At 44.7% G+C, this 25,705-nt stretch overlaps 1 protein-coding gene across 1 annotated transcript; it reads left to right on the top strand.

Moving 5' to 3' along the window:
• Positions 1 to 9: 9 nt before the first annotated feature.
• On the top strand, positions 10 to 22,197 carry NOBOX (NOBOX oogenesis homeobox). The gene is made up of 9 exons (XM_019543867.1): positions 10 to 43; positions 5,819 to 6,547; positions 6,941 to 7,047; positions 7,593 to 7,714; positions 8,173 to 8,306; positions 15,176 to 15,446; positions 16,067 to 16,413; positions 20,938 to 21,297; positions 22,164 to 22,197. Exons 1-9 carry the CDS (start codon positions 10 to 12, stop codon positions 22,187 to 22,189), a joined length of 2,130 nt encoding a protein of 709 aa, XP_019399412.1. The 3' UTR covers positions 22,190 to 22,197.
• The last annotated feature ends 3,508 nt before the right edge of the window (positions 22,198 to 25,705 follow it).

Below are 25,705 nucleotides of genomic sequence, written 5' to 3'. Positions count from 1 at the left end.
CCCGGGAGCATGGCTGGGCGGCCGGAGCAGCCCCCGGGCCCGGGTAAGCGGCGCGCTGCACCGGGAGTATCCCGGGCACGGCGCTGGGGCTCCTCGGTGCCCTGGCTGCGGCCGGTGGGGGGCTGCCCATGGAGCAGGGCAGGCCCAGGGCGCCTCAGGACAGCCGGGCTGATGTGGGCACCGCTCCCTGTCGTGCCCCTCCCCCCAAGCATTGCCACAGGCACTGGTGGTCCCGCGGGGATGCAGAAGGCGGTGGCTGGCAGGCCCCTGGAGACCAGGACTTGCCATCACCTTGGGATTGTAAGGTACAAAAACATGCTGCTGTGGCTCGTCGGTGTCTCTTGAAGGCTCAGATGAAGTGTAGTCCTATGCTTGCCTGGCAGGGGAAGATACCATGATTGGCACAGTGGCTTCCTAGGCACTGGGGAAGACCGCTCGCTCTGCAGGCATGGGATGGTACCCACATAGGTGATGCATAGTTAACCTTGGCTTTATGCCAACTTTATGGAAATGGGAGGCTCTTCCCAAGCTTGCTCCTGGGGTTTCATGGCTGAGAGCAAGCAAAATTTGGGGGCATCCAAACCTGAAGCCTCCGGGCTTTGACCTGCATGTAGGATGCCTGCCAAAGGATTTGGGAACATCTGAAGCCCAAGATGGGAGTGGAGGATGTTTGCTGGCAGCAGGGTCACTTACAGTTCTAGACTGACTCAGATTTGGATTTTGTTTTGGCTAATTTGGCTTGTTGTATGGAACATTTAAAAACAAAAAAAGTGTCTCTTGCATCTGCCCTCTCCTCTTTTCCAGCCTGGTTGGGTCTGGAGGATCCCGATCTTGGCCATGGGCTGAGTGCAAGGAGGCTCATGCAGCCAGCGCTTTTTGATACTGTGCTTCAGACCAGCCTCAAATATCTCCAGCATGTTCCTGCTCCTGCTTTGCAACAGGTGTTTGGGAAGGGCAGGAAGGGCTTGTTGAAGAGAAGGAAACAATGTTTCACACTCAAGCCCCTTTGGTAGGCCACCTGTTTGAAATCCTTGTGGGCAGAACATGCTCAAGACATCCACGCATCTTTCAGTGGATGTCTCTCAGCCTTCCTCTAGAAATGGACCAGTGTTTTGTTCTGCTGCACCTGTTGTGTCTTGTTCCCTGGCTCCTCTCACCAATAACAGCAGGCACCGGGGGAGAACACCAGTGTATTGTGGCTACCATAAAGGTTCACCTTTTTCCTCAAATGGTATTGTCAACATGGGTTCCTTGTTTACACCTGTAGTCCCCAGTGTATGTGTTTTTTGACCCTTCTCTGTAGGTTTGTGGGAAAGAGCTGCTGCTGACCCTCCTAATGGTACTCCAGGAAAGGAGGTTCTCCTAGGTGTCAGAGCACTGATGGAATCGTAGAAAATTAGTGTTGGAAGGGACCTCAGGAGGTCATCTAGTCCAACCCCCTGCTCAAAGCAGGACCAGCCCCAACTATATAATCCCAGCTATGGCTTTGTCTAGCTGCGTCTTAAGAACCTCCAAGGAGGGAGATTCTACAGCTTCCCTGGGTAACCCATTCCAGTGCTTTACTACCCTCTTTGTAAGAGTTTTTCCTAAAATCTAAACTAAGCTTCCCTTGCTGCAACTTGAGACCATTGCTCCTTGTTTTGTTATCTGCCATCACTGAGAACAGAATAGCTCCATCCTCTTTGGAACCACCCTTCAGGTAGTTGAAGGCTGCTACTGAATGCCCTGTCTTCTCTTCTGCAGACTAAATAAGCCCAGTTCCCTTAGCCTCACCTCAGAAGTTATGTGCCCCAGCCCTCTAAACACTTTAATTTCTCTTCGCTCTGCTCTCCAATTTGTCCACATTCTGTAGTAGGGGGCCCAAAACTGGACACAGGACTCCAGATGTGGCCTTACCAGAGCCAAATAGAGGGGAAGAATCAATTCCCTTAATCTGCTGGCAGTGCTCCTACTAATGCAGGCCAATATGCTGTTACCCCTTTTTGCAACAAGGGTATACCATTGGCTTATCTTTAGCTTATTATCCACTGTAACACCCAAGTCATTTTCTGCAGGGTTGCTGCTTAGCCATTTGATCCCTTGCCTGTTCTGGTGCATAGGATTGTTCCATCTTAAGTGCAGGACTTTTCATTTGGCCTTATTGAGCCCTGGGGGTGAATTGAGGCCAGGGAATAAACTCCCATGGAGGCAAGGACTATCTGCAGCATTGCCACCTTGTGCTCCAAGGGTAGTATGTACATACTTGGACCCGCCCTTTGTAACATAAACCTTTAATAGTTTATGGACAGAACTTTAAAGGCAGAACAAGAAATTCTACTCTGCCTGCAAGATTGATTGATTTATTTTTTTTGTCCCTGTGGAAAGGACAAGATAGAATGAACCACAGAGTAATGAATGTTAGTCATTTAATTTACTACACAGCTGTAATGTGCTCAGATTCAGGTTTCCCTTGCATGGGCTCTGCATGTGCAAATTTGCTCTTATGCAATGACCCTTTTTATACCAAAAATGCATTTATATGCAGGGTTAATTCACTTTTATGCAAGCGGTGTGGTGGAAGCCTGCAGTCAGCTGCTTTGTGCGCTAGATTGTGGGAGTGATGTGCACCAAAATATAGTCTCCTGCATGGATCTGTGCTCCTCACTCATTGTTTGTGATGCGTGTTTCAGTAGTTGGGATCCCCCTTATGATAGTGCCCTGTGCTTGTGTGTATTGTATGCTATGGTGAGAACCAAAAGTCTCTTGTAAAAGCGGTAGAAATGGGTCTGGGGTCAATACAATTGAGGCCTTGGAATGTATCTGTATTTGTTAAGTTATAAAGTGGGTTCCCTTTATGTAAACTTGAGTTATGTGCCGTTTTCCAGGAACACATGAATAGCATAAAGTGAGGGAAACCTGTACTATGGAGATGATGGGGATTAAAAAAAACCCTAGCTTCTGGCTTGCTCAGTCTATATTCCCATTGGCTGTCTGACATGCACTGCCAGGGTATATTATTTCATCCTCAGTACCAGTGAGAGCTGTTTATATATAATCCTATATGACCTGGGAAGGGGCTGGGTGAATAGTGAGGTGGCCAAGTCTGCAGATGACACAACATTATGTGAAGAAGTAGGATCTCTCAGTTGAGCCAAACGGGTAACAAAAAGGCAAATGAAATTCAGTGTTTTGCTAAGTGCGTATTAGCATATTCACACTTTGAATACCATATGCAGGGTGGTTCCCACACCATAATAATATAGAAACCGTAGAAAAGATATGAAAAAGGGCAAACAAGATGTTTGGGGATAAGGAGATGCTAGGCTATGACTTTTCAGCTTAGTAAAGAGATACTTAAGGGGAGAGGTATACAAGATCTTAAATAGTGCAGAGATAGTACAGAGGGATTTTTTTTTTTTTTTTTTTTTGGTTTACTAGTACTGTTTACAGGACTAGAACTAGGAGACATGCAATGAAAATCTGGGTAGTAGGTTTAAAATTAATAAGCTCTTTCTCACACTGAGTAGTCAACTTGTGGCCGTAAGATGCTGTGGGGGGGCTGGTAGCTTAACCCAGGTCGAAAGGGGATTGAATCAGTTCTTGAAGGAAAGGTCTGTAAGTAGGTATGGAATACAGTAGATAGGGGGTGCAACCTCTGCATCACAACTTGCTAAACCTCCAAAAGCTGGAAGCTGCAATGGTAGAGGAGCAGGGAATAGAAAATTCTGGGCATGTCCTGTGCACCCCCCACCCAGCATCCACCCTCTATTGTTGTGTGACATGGGCCTATTTAATGTACGTGCAGATATGGACGTGAGCCCACATGGAAACTACTAACTTCCTTGGTTTCTAGAGGGGACCTGTATAACAGGATACAAGGCTTGACAGACCTATTGTCTGACCCAATAAATGACATTTAATTTCTTAGGTTCTTATAACCCCTTTACTGCTGTGTAACATGAGTTGTATGCAGCTGCAAGCTTCTTACCCATATCTTCATTCCACACAATACTTTTTTTTTTTTTTCTTTAATTGTCTTGTGGAAAAATGAACTAGGTTCTTACAGACAAGTCTGGCATCTAGTCAAAGGGACCATGGTATTGTTCCCATCTAATAACATTGTTAGATTCCTACGCGTTTAAATAATAAAATGAAACAGGAAACGGATCTACTTTGGTCATGAAATTTATTTGTGTTTAGGACAGAGAAGACAGGCTCCAAAGAAGTGAGTTTTAGGTCACATTTTCTTGTTAGATAGCTAAATCTGAAATCTTAGCTAATCATCTGCAATCCAAAAGGAGCAAAGTTGTTTTTTTGTTTGTTTGTTTGTCCCCCCCCCCCCGCCTTCCTAGCCAGATAAAAGTGTACACATCTGAAGATGTAGATTTTGGTAAATATGTTCAATCTGTTTGTAAAACAAAGTGACTGTTTCTCAAGAATAGAAGTATATGATATAGGGTTCTCTCCGATCTTCTCTACTGAGACAATTGGCAGGCTATTTCAGCTGTACAAAGTCAGTATATAATAATGTCCCACCCATAGTTTCTGTTTCATTATGATAAGAATTGCATATTTAATTATTTGATTTGATATCTTTTTTTCTGATGCATCTGTTGAACAATTGTCATTGCATAATTTATACTTTTTTGGATACTGTTGCTCACCTTGAGCATTGGTCAGGCACTTCTGTATCCTTAACACTTTCACACTGATTAGCTCTCTCATTTCCGAGCTTGGATGTATATTTTATATTTAAGTGCTCTGACACTTTCAGCTGTGGAAACTAACAGAAATCTAACCTGCCTTTGGTTCTCTAAAGCTTGTTCAATTCCACCAGATTCTCCCTTCGGTTCAAGTGTTCTGTAAATAAAAACCTACTTAGTTAGAAATTGATGCTGTGCAACAGATAATTGCCTTTTCCAGGTAAGAAAGCTTGTCTACCTTTTATTTTTCTTGTTCAACTCCCCTTCTAAAATTACATTCAGTGTCTCAATATGTCTTTGTCATCATTTTTGTCTCATCTCTTTATTTATTATTTAATGGACCTTCTTTTTCTCTAATGCATTTATGAAACACTTTCTTCTGTTTCATCCCCAACCATATTGGTTTAAACAGTCCTTTCCTTGGTAGCATGCATTTTTTTTTTTTCTTTTTGTTCTTGGATGTTTGAAATGTCTCTCCAGGCAGTTGCTTGTTCTTTGCAACGGCTTTCCCAATGCCATCCTCGATTTTTGTATTTTTGCCACAATGTTCTTTTAGGATTCTGCGAACTTCTTCAATGTTCATGGCTCTCATTATTTTCTTTCTTTCCCCCTGCAGTATTTTCCCTCTTCATATGAGCTTCCCTGTACAGTGCTTGCTTTCTCATGCTGCCCAGGTCCACCTGAATTAGGCAACAGGAGTTATATTAGGGTGAAGTTGGACATTACACTTAAACGGCCCTCCGGGCCATCCTATCTGGCCCACAGGGCCCCTAAACATTTAGAAAATTAACATATATCTGCCCCTGGCTGCCTGTCATGCGGCCCTCGATGGCTTGCTGAAACTCAGTAAGCGGCCCTCTTCCTGAAATAATTGCCCACCCCTGACTTAAACCATACTAACAGGCACTCAGAATGTGAGCATCCACACATTAAGCTCATTAAGTCATGCTAATTGCCCCTGAGCATCTCAGAGTTATGCCACAGTTATGCGAGGGTTAACTCTGGGCCATGTGACTTAGCTCCTGTTAAAATAACTTCATCCACAGAGATGAAATGAGCAATCTGTAGTCCTCAAGCATCCCAGCTATAACTGTAACATGTAACTTCGCCCTTATTGTGTATATTTTCCTTCACAGCAGTCAAGGAGACAGAGGGAAAACAAGAGGGGGAAGAGTCCTTGCTAAACAGCGAGCACCTTGTAGACTCTGCCAGTGAGTGTGATGGAGGAGATAGCACGCAGCCTGCGTTCCACACTCTGATCGTAAAAGATGGGTCTGAAAGTAGCCTTGAAACAGGAGAGAAGGCTGACCCTGTAAAGAAGGAAGAAGGAAATGGAAGCTATTGCATGGTGCAGGTTGCTCAGTCACCTGCCAGGCCCCAACTTGCCCTGGACTGTCAGCTTAACTTTACCACCATGTGTGGGCAGTTGCCCCCTTTCTTTGGTGACACTGGTTCTGTGCTTCCAGCCCCAGAAGATATGTTTGCCCAGGAGCTCCCAAACCAGCCAGGGTGCCACAAACCAGCAGAGAAGTATTACCCTGACAAGATAGAAAAGGTGACCAAGAAAAAGAAAATTGTTGGCAACAGCGGAGCCAGCTCCAAGAAGGCAGCCAAAGTTGTATCAGGCAATCTCTACAGCCATGTGCAGTTCCCAGATGTGGACCCAAACCTGAGCCTCAGCAATGCCACCCGTAGATCAGCCAGATGTGCTGTATCCAGCACTGCATCTCAGGAGCTCCACAAGGCACCCGCAGTCCAGGAAACTGGAAGTGCCCAGGATGCAGTCAAGGAGAGAAAAGGGCCACCTGAGAATCCAGAAGTCCTGCCACCTGTCAGGAAGAAAACACGCACTTTCTACAGTACAGGTAGGTGCTGGGGAAACAGCTGGCAGATAATGACCTTTATGCTGGCTGTTGCACAGGTATTTCTGGGGAGATCTTGAGATGCGACTAGGAGACTGAGGATTGTGCTAGCTGCTGCTATTTGCACAGTAAGTTTTAATTTGCTGAATGCCCAGCAACATCTCTGTGAAGTAACCTGGATTGTTGCTACCTGCATTGTGCATAAAGTATTGTTAGCAATGCACTTCATTCCACTTTAGGAGACTTTTATTTATTTTAATCTGCACAATCTTTTTATTTTAGTTGCCTTTTATATAATTTGTCAACTATTTTAACTCAGGTTTCTCTTTTATTCCCCTCTCTTTCTGTCCATATCTTGCTCTCTGCTTGTCTCATGCCACAATACTTCCTTTCCAGAGCAGCTAGAGGAGCTGGAGAAGATGTTCCAGGAAGACCATTACCCTGACAATGAGAAGAGGAAGGAGATTGCTGCTGTGATCGGTGTGACACCACAGCGCATCATGGTGAGTCTCTCATAGATAACAGGCAGTGCACTCAAACAAGGGGGGGGGGCAAGGAGAAGAGCTGTGTGTAGTGGGAGGGGGAAGCTCATAAAAAATGGATGGAGAATGCAGTTAGCAATGAGGAAAGAAGCGGGAAGCTAGGAAAGTGTCACAACCAAAGGGGATGTCAAGGGGGTCTGCTGTTGACATATTCCTGTCCCTTAAGGTGATACTTGATGCTGTTGGAAGAAAGGATGCAGGTGAGAGCAGGCTTCTTTCTTAGCCTCTTTATCTTCCTACTGGAGATACTTGCAGGGTCAGTGCGGCTTTAGGGGAGACCTTCCTTCTGACAGGTCCTTCCCTGAAGGGCATCCATGTGGGGACTGGCTGTTAGAAATTGGCCCACTCTGTCTCCTGAGAAGAGCCATCTGGCTACTGGCAGAGGGATGAGATGCTGGGACCAGATTCATGATTTGATTCTGGAGACGATTCCTGTTCGTGTCACAAAGGGCTTGGGAAGAAGGGACAGAGGATGTCCTCCCTGGATTTTCCTTTCTCTCCATCAGGTCTGGTTTCAGAACCGCAGAGCAAAGTGGAGGAAAATGGAGAAACTGACTGTAAAAGAGACCAAGAAATGCCCAGCACTAACAACAACTCTGTCAGCTCCAACAGGGTCAGGCACTTATGGGTGAGAGACCTCTCCACACCCTCCATTTCTCATGGCCAAGTACTTATGGATGGGACCTTTCCTTCCCCCCTGTCCTCTGTTCTCATGCCAACCCCAACTCTTACATCATATCAGCAAGGGAGAGATCTCTGCCCTGCTTTTCCTTCTTTTTCTGCCCACCGCCTGATAAGGATTTAGGGAGGGGATTGAAGTCTTATAGGGGCTCATTGGCTGGGAAGCAAAGGTGGATTACTCTGGTTCCAGAAGTCTGAATTCACTCTGGGTTTGTGTGAAGGGCTGTTCTCTGTTGACCCAGCTGTAAATGTTCAGGAGAAAAGGCAGGGGGAAGTAAAGGTGAATGAGAATGGAGTAAGGATTTTCTGAAGAGAGAAGGTGAGGGATGTTCCAAGAGTGGGTATTGTCATCTTCTGCCCTCAGTTCCATCATTACCTTTTTATGTCCTTTCCATCTACCTCCAGATCATCTCTTCTGCCTATGCCTCCACTGCCTAACATCATTCATGACCAGTCTGCCATGCTCAACATGGATACTACAGCTGAGACCAATCCTAGCATGCTCAGTGGGCAGACTGCTCCATTTGTCTCCTCCACAGGTGAGGCTCCTATTCACAGCATAATAACTGGTGCCTACAGGTCTCTGAACGCATCCTGGAGAAGGTTGTCCAGGTCCTCCCACTAGCCAGAATCTGTGAGCTGGATTTAGTATGCTCCTGTTGTGTTCCCCATCCAGGGAATTCACTGCTATGCTGGAGTGGCCCTGCCTTAGTGTGGACGATCCAGTTTTGTTTTCCCTATCCAGGCTGAAGTCTCAGTTAGGAGCACAAGATTTGGCCTGTAGCTATATAGGGAGATATGATCAGCCTCATTTCTTATTCCCACTAGGCTAGGGGTTAGATTCCACCACCACTGGTGGTATTCCCCTGAATGGTCACACATAGATTGCCCTGGGTGTTCACATTTCTAATAACAAATGTACACCCTGCATAGAGGCTGAGATGCTCACAGAAGGATAAAATGTGCAAAGAGATGTCTTGTGATAGTAGCAGCTCTCTGAGATGCTGGGTCAAAGGACTACTTCCTTCAGTGCAGCTCTTTTTTGATACTTTAAACATCACCACATTTTTTTTTTACTTGTCCACCTCCTTCATGTCCCCTAGAAGGGGCTTTGGCTCTTCTGTTGGCCCAAAACATTCACCATGCTCATATGATGGATCCCTAGGGGTGGAAGTGAATGGTAAGGCCTCCTTGTTTGTAATAAGCTTATTTAATGTTGATTGCAATGTTATAGGAAGCCAATAGGCTGTGCTGTGGGATCAGGTTTTTTTTTGTCTGGGGTGCAGCTTGTCTTTGGAGAATCCTTGCAAATAGAGCAAGAAAAAAGACTTGTTACTGTGCATTCCCTGCCTTCAGGGCCTGTCTGTTTCATGAAATCTGTTTCCGACAACACCTTTTCTGGTATGCAGTGTAGTTTTAAAATTTACCAAAAGCAGTAAGTGTTCTGCCACTTCCAGAGAATGAGCTGTATTGTTTGGTTGTATTGTAAGCAAGCATTGTTATTCCTGATATTCAGCATCGGTTATCCCCTTTTACTAATTTCACTTCCATATTTATACCCCCTTGCTAACTACAGTTAGGAACAACTGACTTGGGGGAGCAACAAAAACAGAGTAGCCCAATGGGAGAAGTTTGTGGGTTTTTTTAATGCATTGCAAACAATTTCTCCTTGACAACTGGAAAAGAAGTAAGCAAAGCAAGAAGAAAGGGAATATTTTTGGCACAGAATAACTACTGGGGATGCAGAAAACCAAACTAAAAAGGGTGTCAATCGGTCTATACAAGTTTCAGAAACTTTTTTAGTTTATGAATCTGTATTATAGTAAGTAAATAAATACATAAATAAAAAATGCCCCCTCATACAGTGCAGGCCTTTTGTCATATGACTGTATCTGTGAGAAGTGGTCCAGAGGTCAGGACTCTGAGTCTCAATGCTGTGATTCCACTTGTTGATTTGCACATTTCCTCATCTTGTTGCAGCACAGCAAACATTGCCATGCATTTAGAAAAATGTGATGTTTTCCAGAATGAGTCCTGCTCTTAATAAAATAATCTCAAAGTCCAAGAAGCTGAGAATATGGGCAATTATTCAAAGAAATTGAGCAGACAAAGCATACAGATGTGCCCATAATGATCTTCAGATGAACATAGGGAGGCACAGAAGTTTCACAGATGCATTATGTAGTCAAGAAAGGAAACCTCTCCCACAGAGACCAAACAGCCCAACCTTCATTCCATCTAACTGTAGCCACGTTGTCTAGTCTGCGTGCTTTCTCCCTTCTCAGAAACCTGAGGTACACCTCTTATCTTTCAGCATAGATTTCTCTCAGAAAATGCAGTAGTTGCAAAGTATTTTTTTTTAAAAGAAAAATGTCCTGTTCATACTCTTCTTGTGCTGTATAGGACAGAAGGGGGGGCAGGGAGGGTTCTCAGTGGAGCCCCATACTTGAAACCCTTAAAAAAAAGGACAGTAGAAAACAGATTGCCTTTTGGACTGAACCCTCAGCCACCTGAGTTGTCTGCTACTACCTCAGAACAGACTAAGTGGCTGAATATGCAGCATAGGGAAATGTTCAGCCCATTCCCTTTGAACTCTTGGTATGACAGGGCTCATGGGAGCAAAGAACATTGAGAACTGATTTTTGCCTTGTAAAATCAAGGGAGAGAAATGTAGGACCTAAAGGGACTTCCTGGGTCATCAGGTCTCGTCCTTGCCATTGCAGGTGCCAAATCTCCTTCAGAAATGTATCCAGCTGTATCTTAAAACTAGTTTGGCTTCTTGCCCTTCCTTTTCTGATAGGGAGGCTGTTCCAGAATCTGGCTGTTCTCTTGGCTAGAAATCTCCTCCTAATTTCCAGACTGAATTCACAGTCAGTTCGTCTTTCTTTGTTCTACCAGTTTTGTCCTTTAGCTTTAAATAGCTTATTTCCTTTCATGGTGCTTACTGTAACCCTAATGTATTCGTAGACAGCAGTTTGGAGAAAAGAATATTGAGAGAAATTTGATAATAGAGAGGGTGAAGGTGATCCTTTCCCTATGGTGATGTGGGATAGGATTAGGAACAATGGCCTCAAACTGCAGTAGAGGAAATTTAGGTTGGAGATTAGGAGGAACTTTCTCAATATGAGGGTGGTCAATCACTGGAACAGGCTACCCAGAGAGACTAGAATTGCCATCCCAGGAAACTTTCAAGAGCAGGTTAGACTGACACTTGGCTAGGATGGCTTAGTCAGGAGGCATCTGCCTTGAGCAGGGGGCTGGACTAGATGAACGTGTAAGGACTACTTCACAGCCAGGGCGGCTAGGATCTGGAACCAACTTCCAAGAGAAGTGGTGCTGGCTCCTACCCTGGGGGTCTTTAAGAGGAGGCTTGATGCCTACCTAGTTGGGATCATTTGAGCCCAGTTTTTTCTCCTGCCCAGGCAGGGGGTCAGACTCAAAGATCTACAAGGTCCCTTCCGACCCTACGTCTATGATTCTATGACCCTTTTGGGCCTACTTGCTTATGATCATATCCTTTCTCTGTTGTCCTGCTAAGCTAAATGAGACTAGCTCTTCTGGTCACCGTCATGCAAGAGGCAACCCGTTCTCCTGTTTATCATAATTTTCCTTCTTTGTACCTTGTTACAATTTGAGCTCTCTATTAGTATTACTATCATCATTATTAGTATTACTATTTTAACACAGCTGACTGGACTTGTATACAGAATTCCAGTTATGGACTCAGAAGTGCCTTGTACAATGGCATTTGTGGTTCCCTATCCCTATGAGACATCCCTTAATTGGTGCATCACGGAAGCACATCTGCCTTTTTAAAACTTGCAGTTAGTACACCCAGGACTTTTTTTCTTTGTCCATTTTTGTCCAGAAGTTTCTTGCTTATTAGCAGGAGTTTTTGTTGTTTAGTCCCTCAGTGGGTAATCTTGTGTTTGTTGGTAATACTAAATTTGGTTTTTGTTGGGGTTTTTTTGGCTTGAAGGATGCATCTCTTCCCATAGAAGATCCTCACTATTGATGATGCCTCCCATCTTTGTGTTGCCATCAGATTCCATCTGCAAGCTCATTAGTGTGTAAAGGTCATAAATAAAAAATATTAAACAAAATCATTCCTAAAACTATTTCTTGAAGTTCACTAGTTATCTCTCTCCAATCTGAAACTTCCCTTTTCAACACCATCCATTTTTGTCTCTGGTAGCCAGTTTTGCTACTAAAGCCCATAACTTCTTCAGCTCAGCTCCACATGAAATATTATGTGACACCATATGAAATGCTCTCCTGAAGTCCAGAGAGACAAAATGAACTCTTCTCCTTATTCTTTATCTTGTTTAAAGAAAAAGCTCAGAGATTAGCCTGGCACAGTTTATCTTTGGTAAATGCATATTCTTTTTCATCCCTTTTTCTGTTTTCTTCCATGTCTCTAATAATCCTTTCATTCAAAATCTGTTCTAAAGCTTTGCATATTCTTGAAGTCAAATCAGTGGTCCTGGGGTTGCCCAGATGACTTTTTGTTCCTTACTTTTTAAATATAAGTACCACATTTGCTGTTCTCCCACCATATAATTCCATCCACCACTTTTCAGACTTGTATTAAATACCCAGTAATGGATCAGCTTTTCATGAGTCTTTCTCTTTTTTTTCCATATCCTGTGACAGGAAGTCCCCAGTCCTGTCTGACTTGAGCACAGTTTTGCTTCTACTTTGCTTGTGGTACTTTTCATTTCCATATTCTCCTTCCTGTTGTCCACCTTGCCTTTGCTGACATGGTTAACATTGTCTTTACTGAAAACTAAGACACAGTATTCATTTAGCTTTTGGGCCATACCTAGATTATCCTTAATTTCATTCTCCATCACCACTGCATAGTGGTCCTGTTTCTTTTTCTTTGGGACAGGTTCTATTCTACCTATTCACAATATAAATGGATTTGGGTGCCTAAATACAATTCTATCCCACCCTGTTCTACTTCTGAAAATCAGTTATTGCACCTACTTTATTAAACACCATTATCTCACACTTTAAAATTGAGTTGCAAGCAGCAAGGTGGATGAGGACCTACTAGCCTTTTACATTAACTGTTTTTCAGGTACTTGAACAGGGTGGAATAGAATTGCACTTAGATGCCTAAACCCACTTACATGCCTAATAGATTAAACAATCGGACCCTCGTTCTTTTTCTGTTATGTACCTGAAGAACCTAAAGACATGACTGAATGCACTCAAAAAACAGATCTTTTTGGGAAGAAAGTACTATTTTTAGTTTTCATAAAAGAGCCATGCTTTGATAATATACACATCAGTTTGTGTGTGCATGTCTGTGTGTTTACTAAACCAGCAGCAGAGTTCACTGTAGTGATAAGAAGAGAACCCAAGACAGAAGTCACATGGTTCAGCCTCCTGCTGAAGGTAACTTTTTCCTCAAAATTGGATTACATTAAAACATATAAAGCCATTAATTGGGTCATTAGAAAATGTATAAAAAAGTTAGTTTTGAAGATATAATGAAAAACTTGTATAGGGTGGAGTCTGTTATACTGGAAGTAAGTGAAAGGATTGATTAAGAGTGCCAAAGTCAATAACTTGAAAACCGAACATGAGTACCTAGAACAAAGAACAGGCTTTGTGGAAACCTCACATAGTCAGTGACAAATGCTAACAAAGTTATCTAATAGGTGATAATTGTTAACTTGAGCCAGTAGAAATTTCAGTCCAAGCATGCTGTATTTGCCTCTCTGGAAACAGGGTTGGATACATGTATGCTTGTGTGCCTGAATTTTGTGATTGGGTGCCTAAACTAGGAACTTGCTTCTAAGGATCTTGCTGAACCTAACAATTGGCATGCATGAATTTCTAACTATTGTGATCCTGCTGGCAAATTAGGCTTGTACATGGCCTCAAGCTTCTAGTAGTTTAATTGCTTGCCACTAAGCAAAGAGAAGAAACATTTAAATCTGCCCATCTTTCCCTCTTGGGCCGATTAACACAATGTTTGTTTCTAAAATGAAACTTTTGCCAAGTCCACAGCAGAAGAAAACTTTCTGGATCCTGCAGGATTCTACATATATGTTACAAGATATGACCTTGGGCTTGATCCTGAAGCCCAGCAAGGTTGCCCAAGGAGGGGATAATAAAGTAGTTAGAAATGTGGTGGATTTGGGTGGGTCCTTACATTTCACAATGCATCAGAGCAGAATCGAAAGGATGGAGTTCTGTGCTGGATATGCCTGCGGGTTTGTTGCAGGTAGGTCTTGCTTGACCAACCTCATTTCCTTTTATGACCAGGTGACCTATCACCTGGCCAAGGGGGAAGAGGCTGATGTCATATATCTTGACTTTTTTTTTAAAAAGCCTTTATTCTGGTATCCCACGATCACCTCTTGGCAAAACTGGCTAACAGCAGCCTCGACCTCACCATGATCCACTGGCTGGAGAACTGGCTTCATGGTTGGACCCAGAGGGTAGTGATTGACAGAAGCCAATTGTCTTGGTGTGCAGTCATTAGTGGGGTCCCTCAAGGCTCTGTCCTAGGGCCCATACTGTTTAACATCTTCAGCAATGGATGTGGACATTGGTGTCAGAAGCCAACTGGCCAAGTTTGCTGATGACACCAAACTCTGGAGTAAAGCATCCACACCTGAGGACAGGAGGGTGATCTAGGCAGATCTTGACAGGCTCATGAAATAGGTGGATGAGAACCTGATGGTGTTCAACACTGAAAAATGCAAGGTTCTCCACCATGGGAGGAAATACCTGCAGCATCCTTATAGGCTCGGCAGTGCTACTCTGGTTAGCACTACAGAGGAAAGGGACTTGGGTCATGAGCATGAGCCTTCAACATGATGCTGCAGCTAGTAAAGCGAGCAAAACACTGACTTGCATCCATAGACGCTTCTCAAACAAATCCCAGGACATCATTCTCCCATTGTACTTGGCCTTGGTGAGGCCACAGCTGGAGTACTGTGTCCAGTTTTGGGCTCCACAATTCAAAAAGGATGTGGAGAAGCTGGAGAGAGGGCAGAAGAGAGCCGTGTGCATGATCAGAGGTCAGGAAAATGGACCTTATGATGAGAGGCTGAGAGCCATGGGACTCTTCAGCCTAGAAAAGCACAGACTTGGGGGTGATCTGGTGCCACCTATAAGTTTATCAGGGGTGTTCATCAGGATCTGAGAGAACATCTGTTCACCAGAGCACCCCAAGGGATGACAAGATCGAACAGTCACAAACTCTGCTGTGACTGATTCAGGCTGGACATAAGGAAGAACTTCTTTACTATCTGAGCCCCCAAGGTCTGGAATAGACTGCCACCTGAGGCAGTTCAAGCATCCACTTTGAATGCCTTCAGGACCCATTTGGATGCCTATTTTGCTTTCTATATGACCCAAGCTCATTTTTCTTTTTTTTTCTTCACAGTCTCTTCAGTTACTGGAGTGGTGGCGCCTTATGAAACAGTCCAAACAAAAGCCCTATCCCAAGGGAGCTTCAGTTCCAGCAGGATGGAGTGCTTTCCCACAATTCTCAGCCCACCACCTATTCGCAGGGCCAGTCTCCCTCTCAGTCTGACCTTCAATCCAAGCAATCATATTGTTCCTTTGATGCTGGACACTCCCAAGAGTGAATGCAGCCCCTCCAGCCAAAAAAACAGTTCCAGGGAGGCCTTCACTTACAGCTTCCAGAGTCAAGGGTATAGCAGATAAAAAGCCCTTCAAGAGAGGGGAAGAGCAAAAGCTACAGCCTGGCCTGGGGAGTAGGCAACTAGATGTGGGGGCAGGAAAGTGTTTAGGTAAACAGAACTAGAATTGGGTGTGTACACACCAAAAAGTGTGTGGGGCCTTGAGAATAAAAGAAAGGGAGATTCTTTCAGAGGGTCCAAATGACATGGTGAATGGTGGGACGTGGAGTGGAGGGGCCTAAATATTGGAAAAGGGGTATCTCTCAGGAGAGCTCAGTTGAAGTCATAGATATATGTGGGAAAGGAGAGATCTCTAATTAGAGAAAAGCAATCCTTAAAGGAGGATGCAATGTGGATGGGAGTACATATGAAGGAGGCCAAGGGGGAGGGGGACTAGGAAAAAAAGCAGCAGCAGTTGCCACTTCCTTGCCAGTGTACCCCCTGTCTCAACTCCATCTCTGCTCATGGGTCACCATCTGCTCTTGCCCTGTGCCTGGGAGTTGGAAAGCCTCGGTAGATATCAGCTGGCCTTTGGGGTGTCAGGAGAAGATTTGACTCTTCTCTAGTTTAGATAGCTTTTAACAGGCCACTTTGCTTTAATTTGTGACTCATTTTCTTTTTGTCTTCTGCAGGGTCAACTCCCCATCATCCTGCAGCTACCTTGACCAGATGGAGCCCAGAGCCAACCTGGAGACCCCATACTACCAGTACAGTAACCAGTCTGGAAATTATCCGCTGCCCCAGTATCCCCAGCAGCACCAGGTCTCCCAGTACCACCACTTTCCGGTCCACCTAGCCAGTGACATGCTTCCCAGTGTCCGCCTCATGTCAGCTACACCTAGCGAGTCCAATCCAACTTTCTTCAACTTGGCTGGCAGTGGTGGGATTGTGACCTATGGTGCAGCAGGTGTGCCCCGAGGGTATCTGCAGAACCATGTAGGGGAACAGTTCCTTTTACAGCAGCCAGGAGGGAGCTCAGGTGAGATTCCTTAAATCTATGGGTCTTCCACTCATCCTAAAGTTCTGGGGTAGCTGAGGGCTTTCCTGAAGGGCCTGAATGTGTAATGGTTCAATGGATGACCACTAAAGGGAAAAGAAGGAAGTGAAACCACTGTGCCTTGACAGCTTATCTTCCCACCCTCTTCTCATCCCCATTGTGCTTTTGTCCTGAATTATGATTAAATTTGCTCCAAATGTTGTGAATTCTTAGGGCCTGTCCCCATGAGTGGAAATGTGTGTTCCCCAGGAGCAGCACATATTTGTGCTGCTGCTAGTTTTCCCTGGGGACTGTCCCTGAATGTGCACTCTGGCTTGTTACAAACTGCCTTAGGTGGGGTAGGGAAGACTGGGGCCAGCACCTGGGCTGGCACCAGCAGCCTTACCTGCGGCCCTGGTGGCCTCCCAGGGCTCCAGCAGCAGCAATCCAGGCATGCAGAGCCTGGGCACCAGCCGGAGCATTGCTCTGGCCAGCCAGGCTCTAGTTTTGGACAGAGTACACTGCATCTATGTGCACCACGCTGCTTGTTTCTGGCATGGTTTTTTGATATTGGGATTTCCTGGCATCAAAAACCCCACACTGCGTTGCAAATTAGCAGCGTTGCAAATTAGCAGTGTGGTGAATGCCTGCATGTGTGGTTTGCAGCGCAAATTGCATGCGTACACTCATCTGAACATGCCTTTTTAGGGTGCATCTCTTAAAGTGCCCTGTGCCTCTAAGGTGGTGATTCTTAACTAGGGTGCCATGAGAACCTTTTAAGGGTGCCATGAGGTGTCATGCAATATTAGCACTCTTAGGTGTGCAGGGAACAGGAAGCTACACAGGAAGAACTTTCTGACCATGGGGGTGATCAAGCATTGAAATAGGCTAGTTAGGGAAGTTGTGGAATCTCCATCCATGGAAATTTTTAACAGTAGGTTGGCTGGGATGATTTAGAGAGGGAGGATCCTGAGCAGGGGCCTGGACTAGATGGCCTCATGAGGTCCCTTCCAGTACTTTCCTAGGATCCTGTAGAATCCATGGTGTTAAAAACATTCTGATTTTCCTTGGTGTTTCTGAGTTCTTTGGAACAGAATTGCTCTTACTTTTTGCTTTTTAACTACAATGAAAAAGAAAGTGAAGGCAAACAGCTGGCATTTTCCAAGGGGTACCTTGTATCTAATGAAGGGTGCCTTGGGTTTAGGCGGGTTGAAAACCATTGCTGTAAGGGAACAAAATACCTTGGAGCAGTTTAGAGGCAGTTTGGTAGCCAGATGCTACAATGCGTGGTTAGCAGGAGGACATCCGAGAAAACAGGTTCCCAATGCTGCTGGGCCATCCTTTAGGGCTGTGTGAAGCTTTGGTAGCTGATTCAGTTCAGAAGAGATTTTGGCCTGATTTTCGGGGACCGAGTCTCCCAGTCTGAATCAGGAGACCAATAAAAGCTCCAAATAGATTCGAAGAAGCTTGGAAAAGATTTGGCTGCTTCAGAGATTCGGCCGTAGACTAAACAGGCAACTGACAGCTGCCCTCAGCTGGTAAGTCTGGGGAGGGAAGGGGGGTGGGGGGATGCAGGGATTGGGGCTGGGTCTGGGACAAGTTGCCCGGCGGGGGGGTGCGGGGATTCAGGTGTGGCAGCGCTGGAAGCAGGGGCTATCCCCTGCTGCTGCCCAGAGCAAGCCTCTCCTGCATTGCAGCCCCCCACTCCCATGCTGGCTGGGCAAGTGGCAGCAAGGCAGAGCCCCCACGGCCATGGGAGAAGCCTCCATGGCTGCCCTGCCCTGCCCTATCCCCCACCCGGCCCAGCCTCTGGACACTTTTTGTTTTTGTTTTTTGTGTTTTAAAAAGCCCCACACTCTCACTGTCTCTGGCAGAGGTGATCTGAGGGCTCGTGGCAGAGCACCCCTGTGCAATGCAGGCCAGTGGATATCGCCCTGGCAACTGGTGTGGCAGCTGTCACACTGCATGGGTGCAGTGTGGCTCGCCAGGGTGCTGCATGCTGTCTGGGAGCTGGGGTGGCTCCACGTGTTAGCTAGAGCCTGACACTGCTCAGCCCCAGCTCCCAGACAGCACGCAGTGCCCTGCTGAGCTGTGCTGCACCCACGCCATGGGGTAGTTGCCAAGTGGGAGGTGTGCGATCCCCACTACCCCACGTTGCACAGGGGGGCTCTGCCACAAGTGCCCAGAGGCCCCATTCACCACTGCTGCAGCTGGTGAGCGCAGGGCTTTGTATTTTTTTTTTTTTTTTTTTCTTTTTCTAAGTGCCGGGACTAGGCTGGGGACAGGCAGAGAGGCCATGGTGGGGCTTCTCCCACAGCTTCCCTGGCCTATCTGAATGACTGAATCTTCTTCCAAAGTTGTTTCAGTCCAATCAATTCGGGACAGTGATCCGAATCTCCAGATTGAATCACTGTCCTCCGAATCGGCCGAATCCAAATCGAATACTTCCCTATTAGCACAGGCCTACCATCTTTGAAGGCAGTTTAAAAATTGTATGTGATATGGGACTTGGAGAATGAGATGCTTGTAGGCAGGGACTGTCTAGTGGTTAGCATACAGAATTAGGATTTGTCTCCTGCCCCAGCTCTGGTCCTGACTTACTTCATGACTTGGAGTACGACTATACTTGGTTTCATCTGAAAAGCAACGTAGGGTGCTTCTCTGTTTGGCTTGTGTCAGTAATTTCTATATCCATGGTAGGCAGTTTGCATGTTTAAAAGAATAAAAGATATTTACTCTTCTAACTGCCTGCCTTGCAAAGTCACCTGTGGTCCAAAGGTCAGGCCAGGCTCTTACTGCTTTCTACATCACTGGCAGTAATAAAGAGTTTTCAGGCCAAATTCTGACCACATTGAGACACCCATGCAGTCTTACTGCTCTCAGTGGGCTCATACTGTGATAAGCAATTAACTTCTATTTCAGCAAGTGAGCAACTCCATATCACGTATGTGCATAAATCAAAATATGTGCATAAGTGTTTGCAGAACACAGAAGGGGCCAGAGAGATGACTATGGGGGGGATTTGATAATGGTCTTCAAATACCTGAAGGGTGATTACAGAGAGGATGGAGATGGATTTTTCTCCATGACTGTAGGGGACAAGGCTAGGACCAATGGCCTCAGCAAAATTTAAGCAGGGGAAATTTAGGTTAGAGATTAGGGGAACATTCTGACTATGGGGCGATCAAGTTTTGGAACAGGCTGCCTAGAGAGGTTTCTTGGAAGTTTTCCAAGAGCAGGTTAGACAGACACTTGGCTGGGATGATTTAGTCAGATATGATTCTGCTTTGAGCTGGGGGCTGCACTAGATGATCTCCTGAGATCTTTCCAGCCCTACTTCCGTATGATCCATAATAAACAGTTCTACTATTAATGCACAAGGAGGCTTAGAATCATGGTTCTCTGCAGGGCAGACAGGATTGAAAGCAGTAGCATATATTTTTGTCACTGGTTTGGCTGAATACACCCAGGAAGTAGGTCTCTAACTTATTGGTTAATTGCTGTGTCTAACAGTTATGTTGCCATGCACTGAGCACACCTTAATTGTAATTCTAAACATGCTCCCTTATTTAGTTTGGACTTTTCAGATATGTCTGTGTGATGCAATGCTACATTGTGTTGCAATGCAGCTTAGAATGAGAAGGTGTATCTACATAATGCAGTGCAGTGTCATGCAGAGATGCTGTACTGATAGAGCTCAATGCTGTCCCCAAGCTAATTAGCCCTGTTTGTCAGGGTACAGTGCCAGGCTAATGTGGCTGTACTGCTTCTGCTCTGATAGTGTGCCTCAGTGCTGCATTGTGCCATGCAGACATATGTGCCATGTAGACATATATTCTGTCTTGCAGGAGTGTTGTGAGGCTAATCAATTGTTCACCTTACCAGTTATTCAGCTAATCAGTGCTCATCTGGAATACTGTGTCCCGTTTTGGACCCCACGCTCCAAGAAGTATATGGATACATTGGAAAGAGTCTGGCGCAGAGTGACAAAACTTATTAGAGGCCTGGAAAACACAGCATATAAGGAAAAGCTGAAAGAACTAGGGTTATTTAGTCTGGAGAAGAGAAGACCGAGAGGAGATTTGGTAACAGTTTTCCAATACCTGAAAGGAGATTACAAAAAGGGTAGAAAGTTTTCTCTGTGGCCACATGGGACAAGGATAGGAGCCATGGACTCAAGGTGTGTCGGAGGTAGTTTAGGTTGGGAATTAGGAAGAACTTTCTGAGTCTAAGAATGACTGAGCCAGCTAGTAAAGTTGTTGTGGAATCTCCATTCCTGGAAATTTTCAAGACTAGATTACACAGAACTTGGCTGGGATGGTGTAGTGAGGGGTGATCCTGCCCTGAGCAAGAGACTGGACTAGATGACCTCATTAGGTACCTTCTAGCCCTACTTTCCTAGTATCCTATTGATGGTTAAAGCTTTAAAATTCTCAGATGAAAGATGTTACCAGAGTACAAATATATATATATCTCTCCTCACTTTCCTTGTCTCTGTCCCTCCCTCTTTTTCTGCTGTCTCTCCAGGAGGTATCTCAGCCTACCAGGCCATCTCTTGGAATGACTACTACATGCAGGGCCCCCCTTTCTCCAGTCAGCTGTGCTCACAAGTCCCATTTTCCAGCATGGCAGGAGGAACTTATGCTACAGAGCAGGTTCCTTACACTCAGACCTCAAGCATGCAGCCAGCTCCCTGTTTTCTCCAGATGCCCAATGGAGCATCAGGATCTATGGTATTTACTGGAAAAGAAAAGGCACCAGCAACACCTGACCAGACTTCATATCAAAACCACCTAGCACAACCAGAACTGCCAACCCCAGCTGAGAGAGAGGACTCAAATATTGACAGCAGCAGCAGTAGCCCCAAACAAGAGGAATGTGCTCCTGGTAAGTGAAAGGCCGTATGGACTTTGTGGTGGAGCTGAGGGATGAAGAAACTAGATTGGGTTCTGAGATGAGAGGTATCATAGGAGGTAGTGATGGACAATCACTTCTGGGCTGCTGTCCAGACTGGTTCTCGGTCTCATCAGAGAGATATGTGCACTTGCTCTTGGGGCTTTAGGTATGGAGTACCTGATGTGAAATTGGTCCCATGGAATTTAGAGATCAGCTTTGTGTCTAAGATGGGTAGCACTTGGCATTTCCTTTTGGATTAGGTTATAAGACTGAGTTTGGGAAGCTAAGGTAAGAAGCTTTTATAGGAGAGATCCCACAGTCAGGGCTCTCAAATTTGTGTGTTTTTAGAGATTACTTTTCGTATCCTGCAATCAGCTCAATCCCTAGAACGGGTTCAGAGGCAGATAACTGGGGAAAATGACAGGGCTTAATCTTTTCAATAGCGTCTCTCCTATTGGAGCTGGTTCCTTCTGGGCCATCTTCCTTAAGCAAAGTCTCCACTAGGCAGAGAGTATTAGAGGAAAAAGGTGTTTGTGTTTGTGGTTTTTTTTTTTCCTCTTTTCTCTTTTTTTTTTTTAATTTCTCTCTTTCAGATACTTTTAAGTTTTTAAAAAAGAGAAGATGACTCTCTTAGATCATCACCCCCACCCCTAAAAAACTACCCCCAAAAACCCACCACTGGGAGAAAATGTCTAAAATGTTTTTACAAAAGTTTGAAAAGTTTATTTTGGTTTTATTTTAATTTTATCATTTTGGAATTCTGTCAGTATTGAAATTTGAAACATTTGGGCCAGCTCTTACCCCTGGGTAGCTTCTCTACATGGTGTCCTGGGATCACCTTTCTCTGTTTCTTTCAGATGTCAAAGATGAAACTAAAGACTGACTCTGAGGGGAAAAAAAAGAGAAGAGAAAAGTATATTGTTTATTATTAATATTTAAACTCTGCAAAGTGTGAGAGAGAAAAGAAGAATTAATATTTTCAAGGGAAGTGCATTTTTTTTATTGGTTTGCTTTTTGTTTGGTGACTATTCTTGTTTTCCTGCTGAGAAAAGAAGCATGGAAGTTTCAGTCAGTAAAATCTCCTGGTCTGTGGTTTTTGCAAATCTCCTGACTTCGTCATCCTTGCAAAATCAAACCTTGCTGAGCACTAGAAGGATAATGAGGATTCTGGGGATGGAGCCAATTCTGGAAAAAGATACCAAGGGTGGCTGGAAAGCAGGGTCCTGTAGTGTTTGTTTCTGCACCTTTTAAAAAAAAAAAAAGAAAAAAAAGTCTGAGAACTACTGAAAATATACCATGTGATTCTAGAGCAGGTACATTTCAGAAGATAAGAATAGATCAGTTACAGGTAGGGAGCCCTAGGGAGAAGTAGGCATAAACAGTGTGGGAGGACTACCATCAGCAGTTTGATCCCATTTCATGGGTTCCAGACAATATAAAAGGTAGCGGTGGGGGGCAGAACACTCCAGTGGGGGTTCAGTGTATACTTACCTATTCCCACATATTCATATCCACAACATTTGCCATTTATAGAATAAGGAAATCAAGTTTGTAACCAGATCCCCCTGTGAAATTGGCATGGATTTGAATGTCTAAAACTAGATCTGTAACGTGGACAGGGTTTTTTTTGTTTTTTTTTAAATGGATGACACTTTCCTTGTACAAAATACACAGGTCTGATCCAACAGCTTATTCTTGAGAGAAGATAAATGTGACCAAAAGGTCACCTTCTTGATTCTCTTGCATATTGCCAGTAGGTGGTGAGGAAAGTCTGAACTGATAAATTTATACTTGTATACTGTCAAGCTGTGGCTTAATTTAATCTCTGGTCAAGTGTCCTATAGCATTACTTTTTCCCCAGGACCTGCAGGTCCTATTCTAGGAGTATTTAGGTGCATCATCCAATGGAGCAAAGCAGTCCTCGTGAGCCACAGATTCTGATGAAGGTGAGGATAAGTCCTATGCAAACTCTTTGAATTAACTTCTCATGTGGATAAGAAGACGGCAGAAGAAATGGAGAAACGATGAATGGGCTGCTGCATGTACCATGAGTAGTGATCTTCTATGTGACTGTCTACCTTCTGTGTGCTGTATCCTGGCCTGAAGGTGACAGAAGTGCATGGTACAGTAGCAGTGTCCTTTTGAGTAAAGAGCATGCTGTCAGCCAAGCCAAAGATGGCAGAAAGTGTGTCAATAGGAAGAAGCAATCTGTAGTTCTGAGACCCTCGGGGAGTTTCATCTTGGAGCTTTTTGTCTAATTTGTCTGCAGCCAAGGAGTAAGGGTGGCTATATTCTGTCAAGTGGCCTGATATCAGTGTTGAAGATAGGTAAACTGATGCATCTTGTGAAACTGTTAGAGCATTTGAGCAGGAATCTCTCTGGCCTGGCTATAAGGAATGCTTCTCCACACATGCTGTATCAGAATTCACTAGAAACTGTTGCAGCAGACTCTCTCTTAAAGTTTTCATTTCAGGGAGCAAACTTTTCTAACTACCGTGATTGGTAGCAGGGAGAGTGAGCCCAGTGCAGCCAATCTGAGATTGATATCTCAAAAGTGTGAAAGGTAGTCTTCATTGCAATTAGTTGTTAGCTCTGAAACCTCCTAATAACTCTTTTTGACCCTGTGCTTGTTTTCAGCTTGGTTTGAATCTGTATGCCAGACCCTCCCAGTGAAAATGTCATTTAGCCAATCAGGATCACAGAATGTCATTAGGAATGGCGTGGGTGAAACTGTCCAAATAATTTCCATATTCGGTACTATTTAGTTTGGTGTTTTGGATAAAAACATTTTTCATGTCTGTCATGATAAGCAGTGGGATATTTGTATCTGGAAGGGAGGATAGTCTCTGTATCCTACAAAGGGACCAATTCATCCTTAATGTGGCTCCATTAATATTGTTAGTCTCTATACAGTGATAGCCTACATATTAGGGCTGTGCGAAATTTTGCCGGCAGTTCTGTTTCAGCGCTGTTTTGACTTGTTTTGAGCTTGAACAGCAAAATCAAAATGGAACAGAGCTTCAAAACAGCCTCGAAACAAAATGAGGCAAGTTGAAACGTTTCAAAATTTTCAAACTGTTTTGAAGCTCAAGCTGGGCTTGCCTGCAAAGAAACAGAAACTAAAGTAAGGATAGGAAGGAGGGAAGGATTGCTCTCATTGACTGTGTAGCTGGCCAGTGACTGTCATCCTTCCCTGAGGTCCCTTCTAATCCCAGTGCTCTGGGGAAGGGATGGAAAAACTGCATAAAAGGCAGCATTGTTTGAACTGCCCTGCTTTCTCCTTTGGTGTCAGTTACTGAACTGTGTGTTCCAGTTTTGCCTGTCAGCAACCAGAGGTGCAGGGCCCCAGAAGCCCTGCACCTATCTCCTTGATAGCTGACAGACTGTGTGACCTCAGCAGGGGCTAGCAAGCCTGCGGTTTTCACCCTGCTGTGCCTTAACATGCACACAGTGTCACCTATGTCATGAGTTTTGCTTGTCCACAGCTTGAGGTGCAGTTTACCAGAAACCTCAGCACCCATCTCCTTGAGACTTGGCAGATTTCATGCCCTCAGAAGAGGTTACCATTCCTGCAAGTTGCATCCAAATCTGGCTGGAAATGACAAAGTTGTAGGTTATTTCAAGCTTCTCCATTATAGCCTATGGGTGAAATGTCAAAACAGCAAAACTGTTTTGAGGCAATGAAACGGAACAGCAGTTTCGAATAGAAACGAAATTCAAAATGAAACGCTGTTCCATCGAAACGCAAGTCGAAGTAGAACGGTGCTGTTTTGCATAGCCCTACTATATAAGCACTTACACACTATTGTATAGTTATATACAATATAGACTACATCCATTTAAAAAAAAATCTTATCACTTTCTATTCTAACCATCACTTATTTGTAGATGCTAGGGTCAGAAGGGACCTCAACAGATCATCAAGTCTGACCCCCTGCCTAGGCAGGAAAGGGTGCTGGGGTCAGATGAACACAGCCAGATGCCTATCCAGCCTTCTCTTAAAGACCCCCAAGATAGGAGAGAGCACCGCCTCCATTGGAAGCCCATTCCAAATTCTGGCCACCCTTACTGTGAAGAAGTTTTTCCTGTTACCTAGCCTAAATCTGTTCTCTGTCAATTTGTGACCATTGTTCCTTGTTGCCCCAAAAGGGTGAACAGACCCTCTCTGATCCCATGGTGCGTCCTCCTAACGAATTTGTAGGTGGCCACAAGATCACCTTTCAGCCTTCTCTTGCGGAGGCTGAAGAGGTCCAGGTCCCTCAGTCTCTCCTTTATAGGGCTTGTCCTATAAGCCCATAACCATATGAGTGGCCCCACTCTGGACCCTTTCAAGTCTATCAACATCCTTCTTGAAATATGGCGCCCAAAACTGGATGCAGTACTCCAACTGCAGTCTAAC

Source organism: Crocodylus porosus, unplaced genomic scaffold (assembly GCF_001723895.1).
Source record: "Crocodylus porosus isolate Cpor-Errol unplaced genomic scaffold, CroPor_comp1, whole genome shotgun sequence".
Classification (NCBI taxonomy): Eukaryota; Metazoa; Chordata; order Crocodylia; family Crocodylidae; genus Crocodylus; species Crocodylus porosus.
This window is presented reverse-complemented; position numbering and strand designations above follow the sequence as displayed.

Coding starts and splice junctions, on each gene's coding strand:
- NOBOX (XM_019543867.1), top strand. CDS start 10: ATGGCTGGGCGGCCGGAGCAGCCCCCGGGCCCGG. Junction 7,048..7,592: donor TGACACCACAGCGCATCATG/GTGAGTCTCTCA, acceptor TCTCTCCATCAG/GTCTGGTTTCAGAACCGCAG. Junction 8,307..15,175: donor TCCATTTGTCTCCTCCACAG/GTGAGGCTCCTA, acceptor TTTTCTTCACAG/TCTCTTCAGTTACTGGAGTG.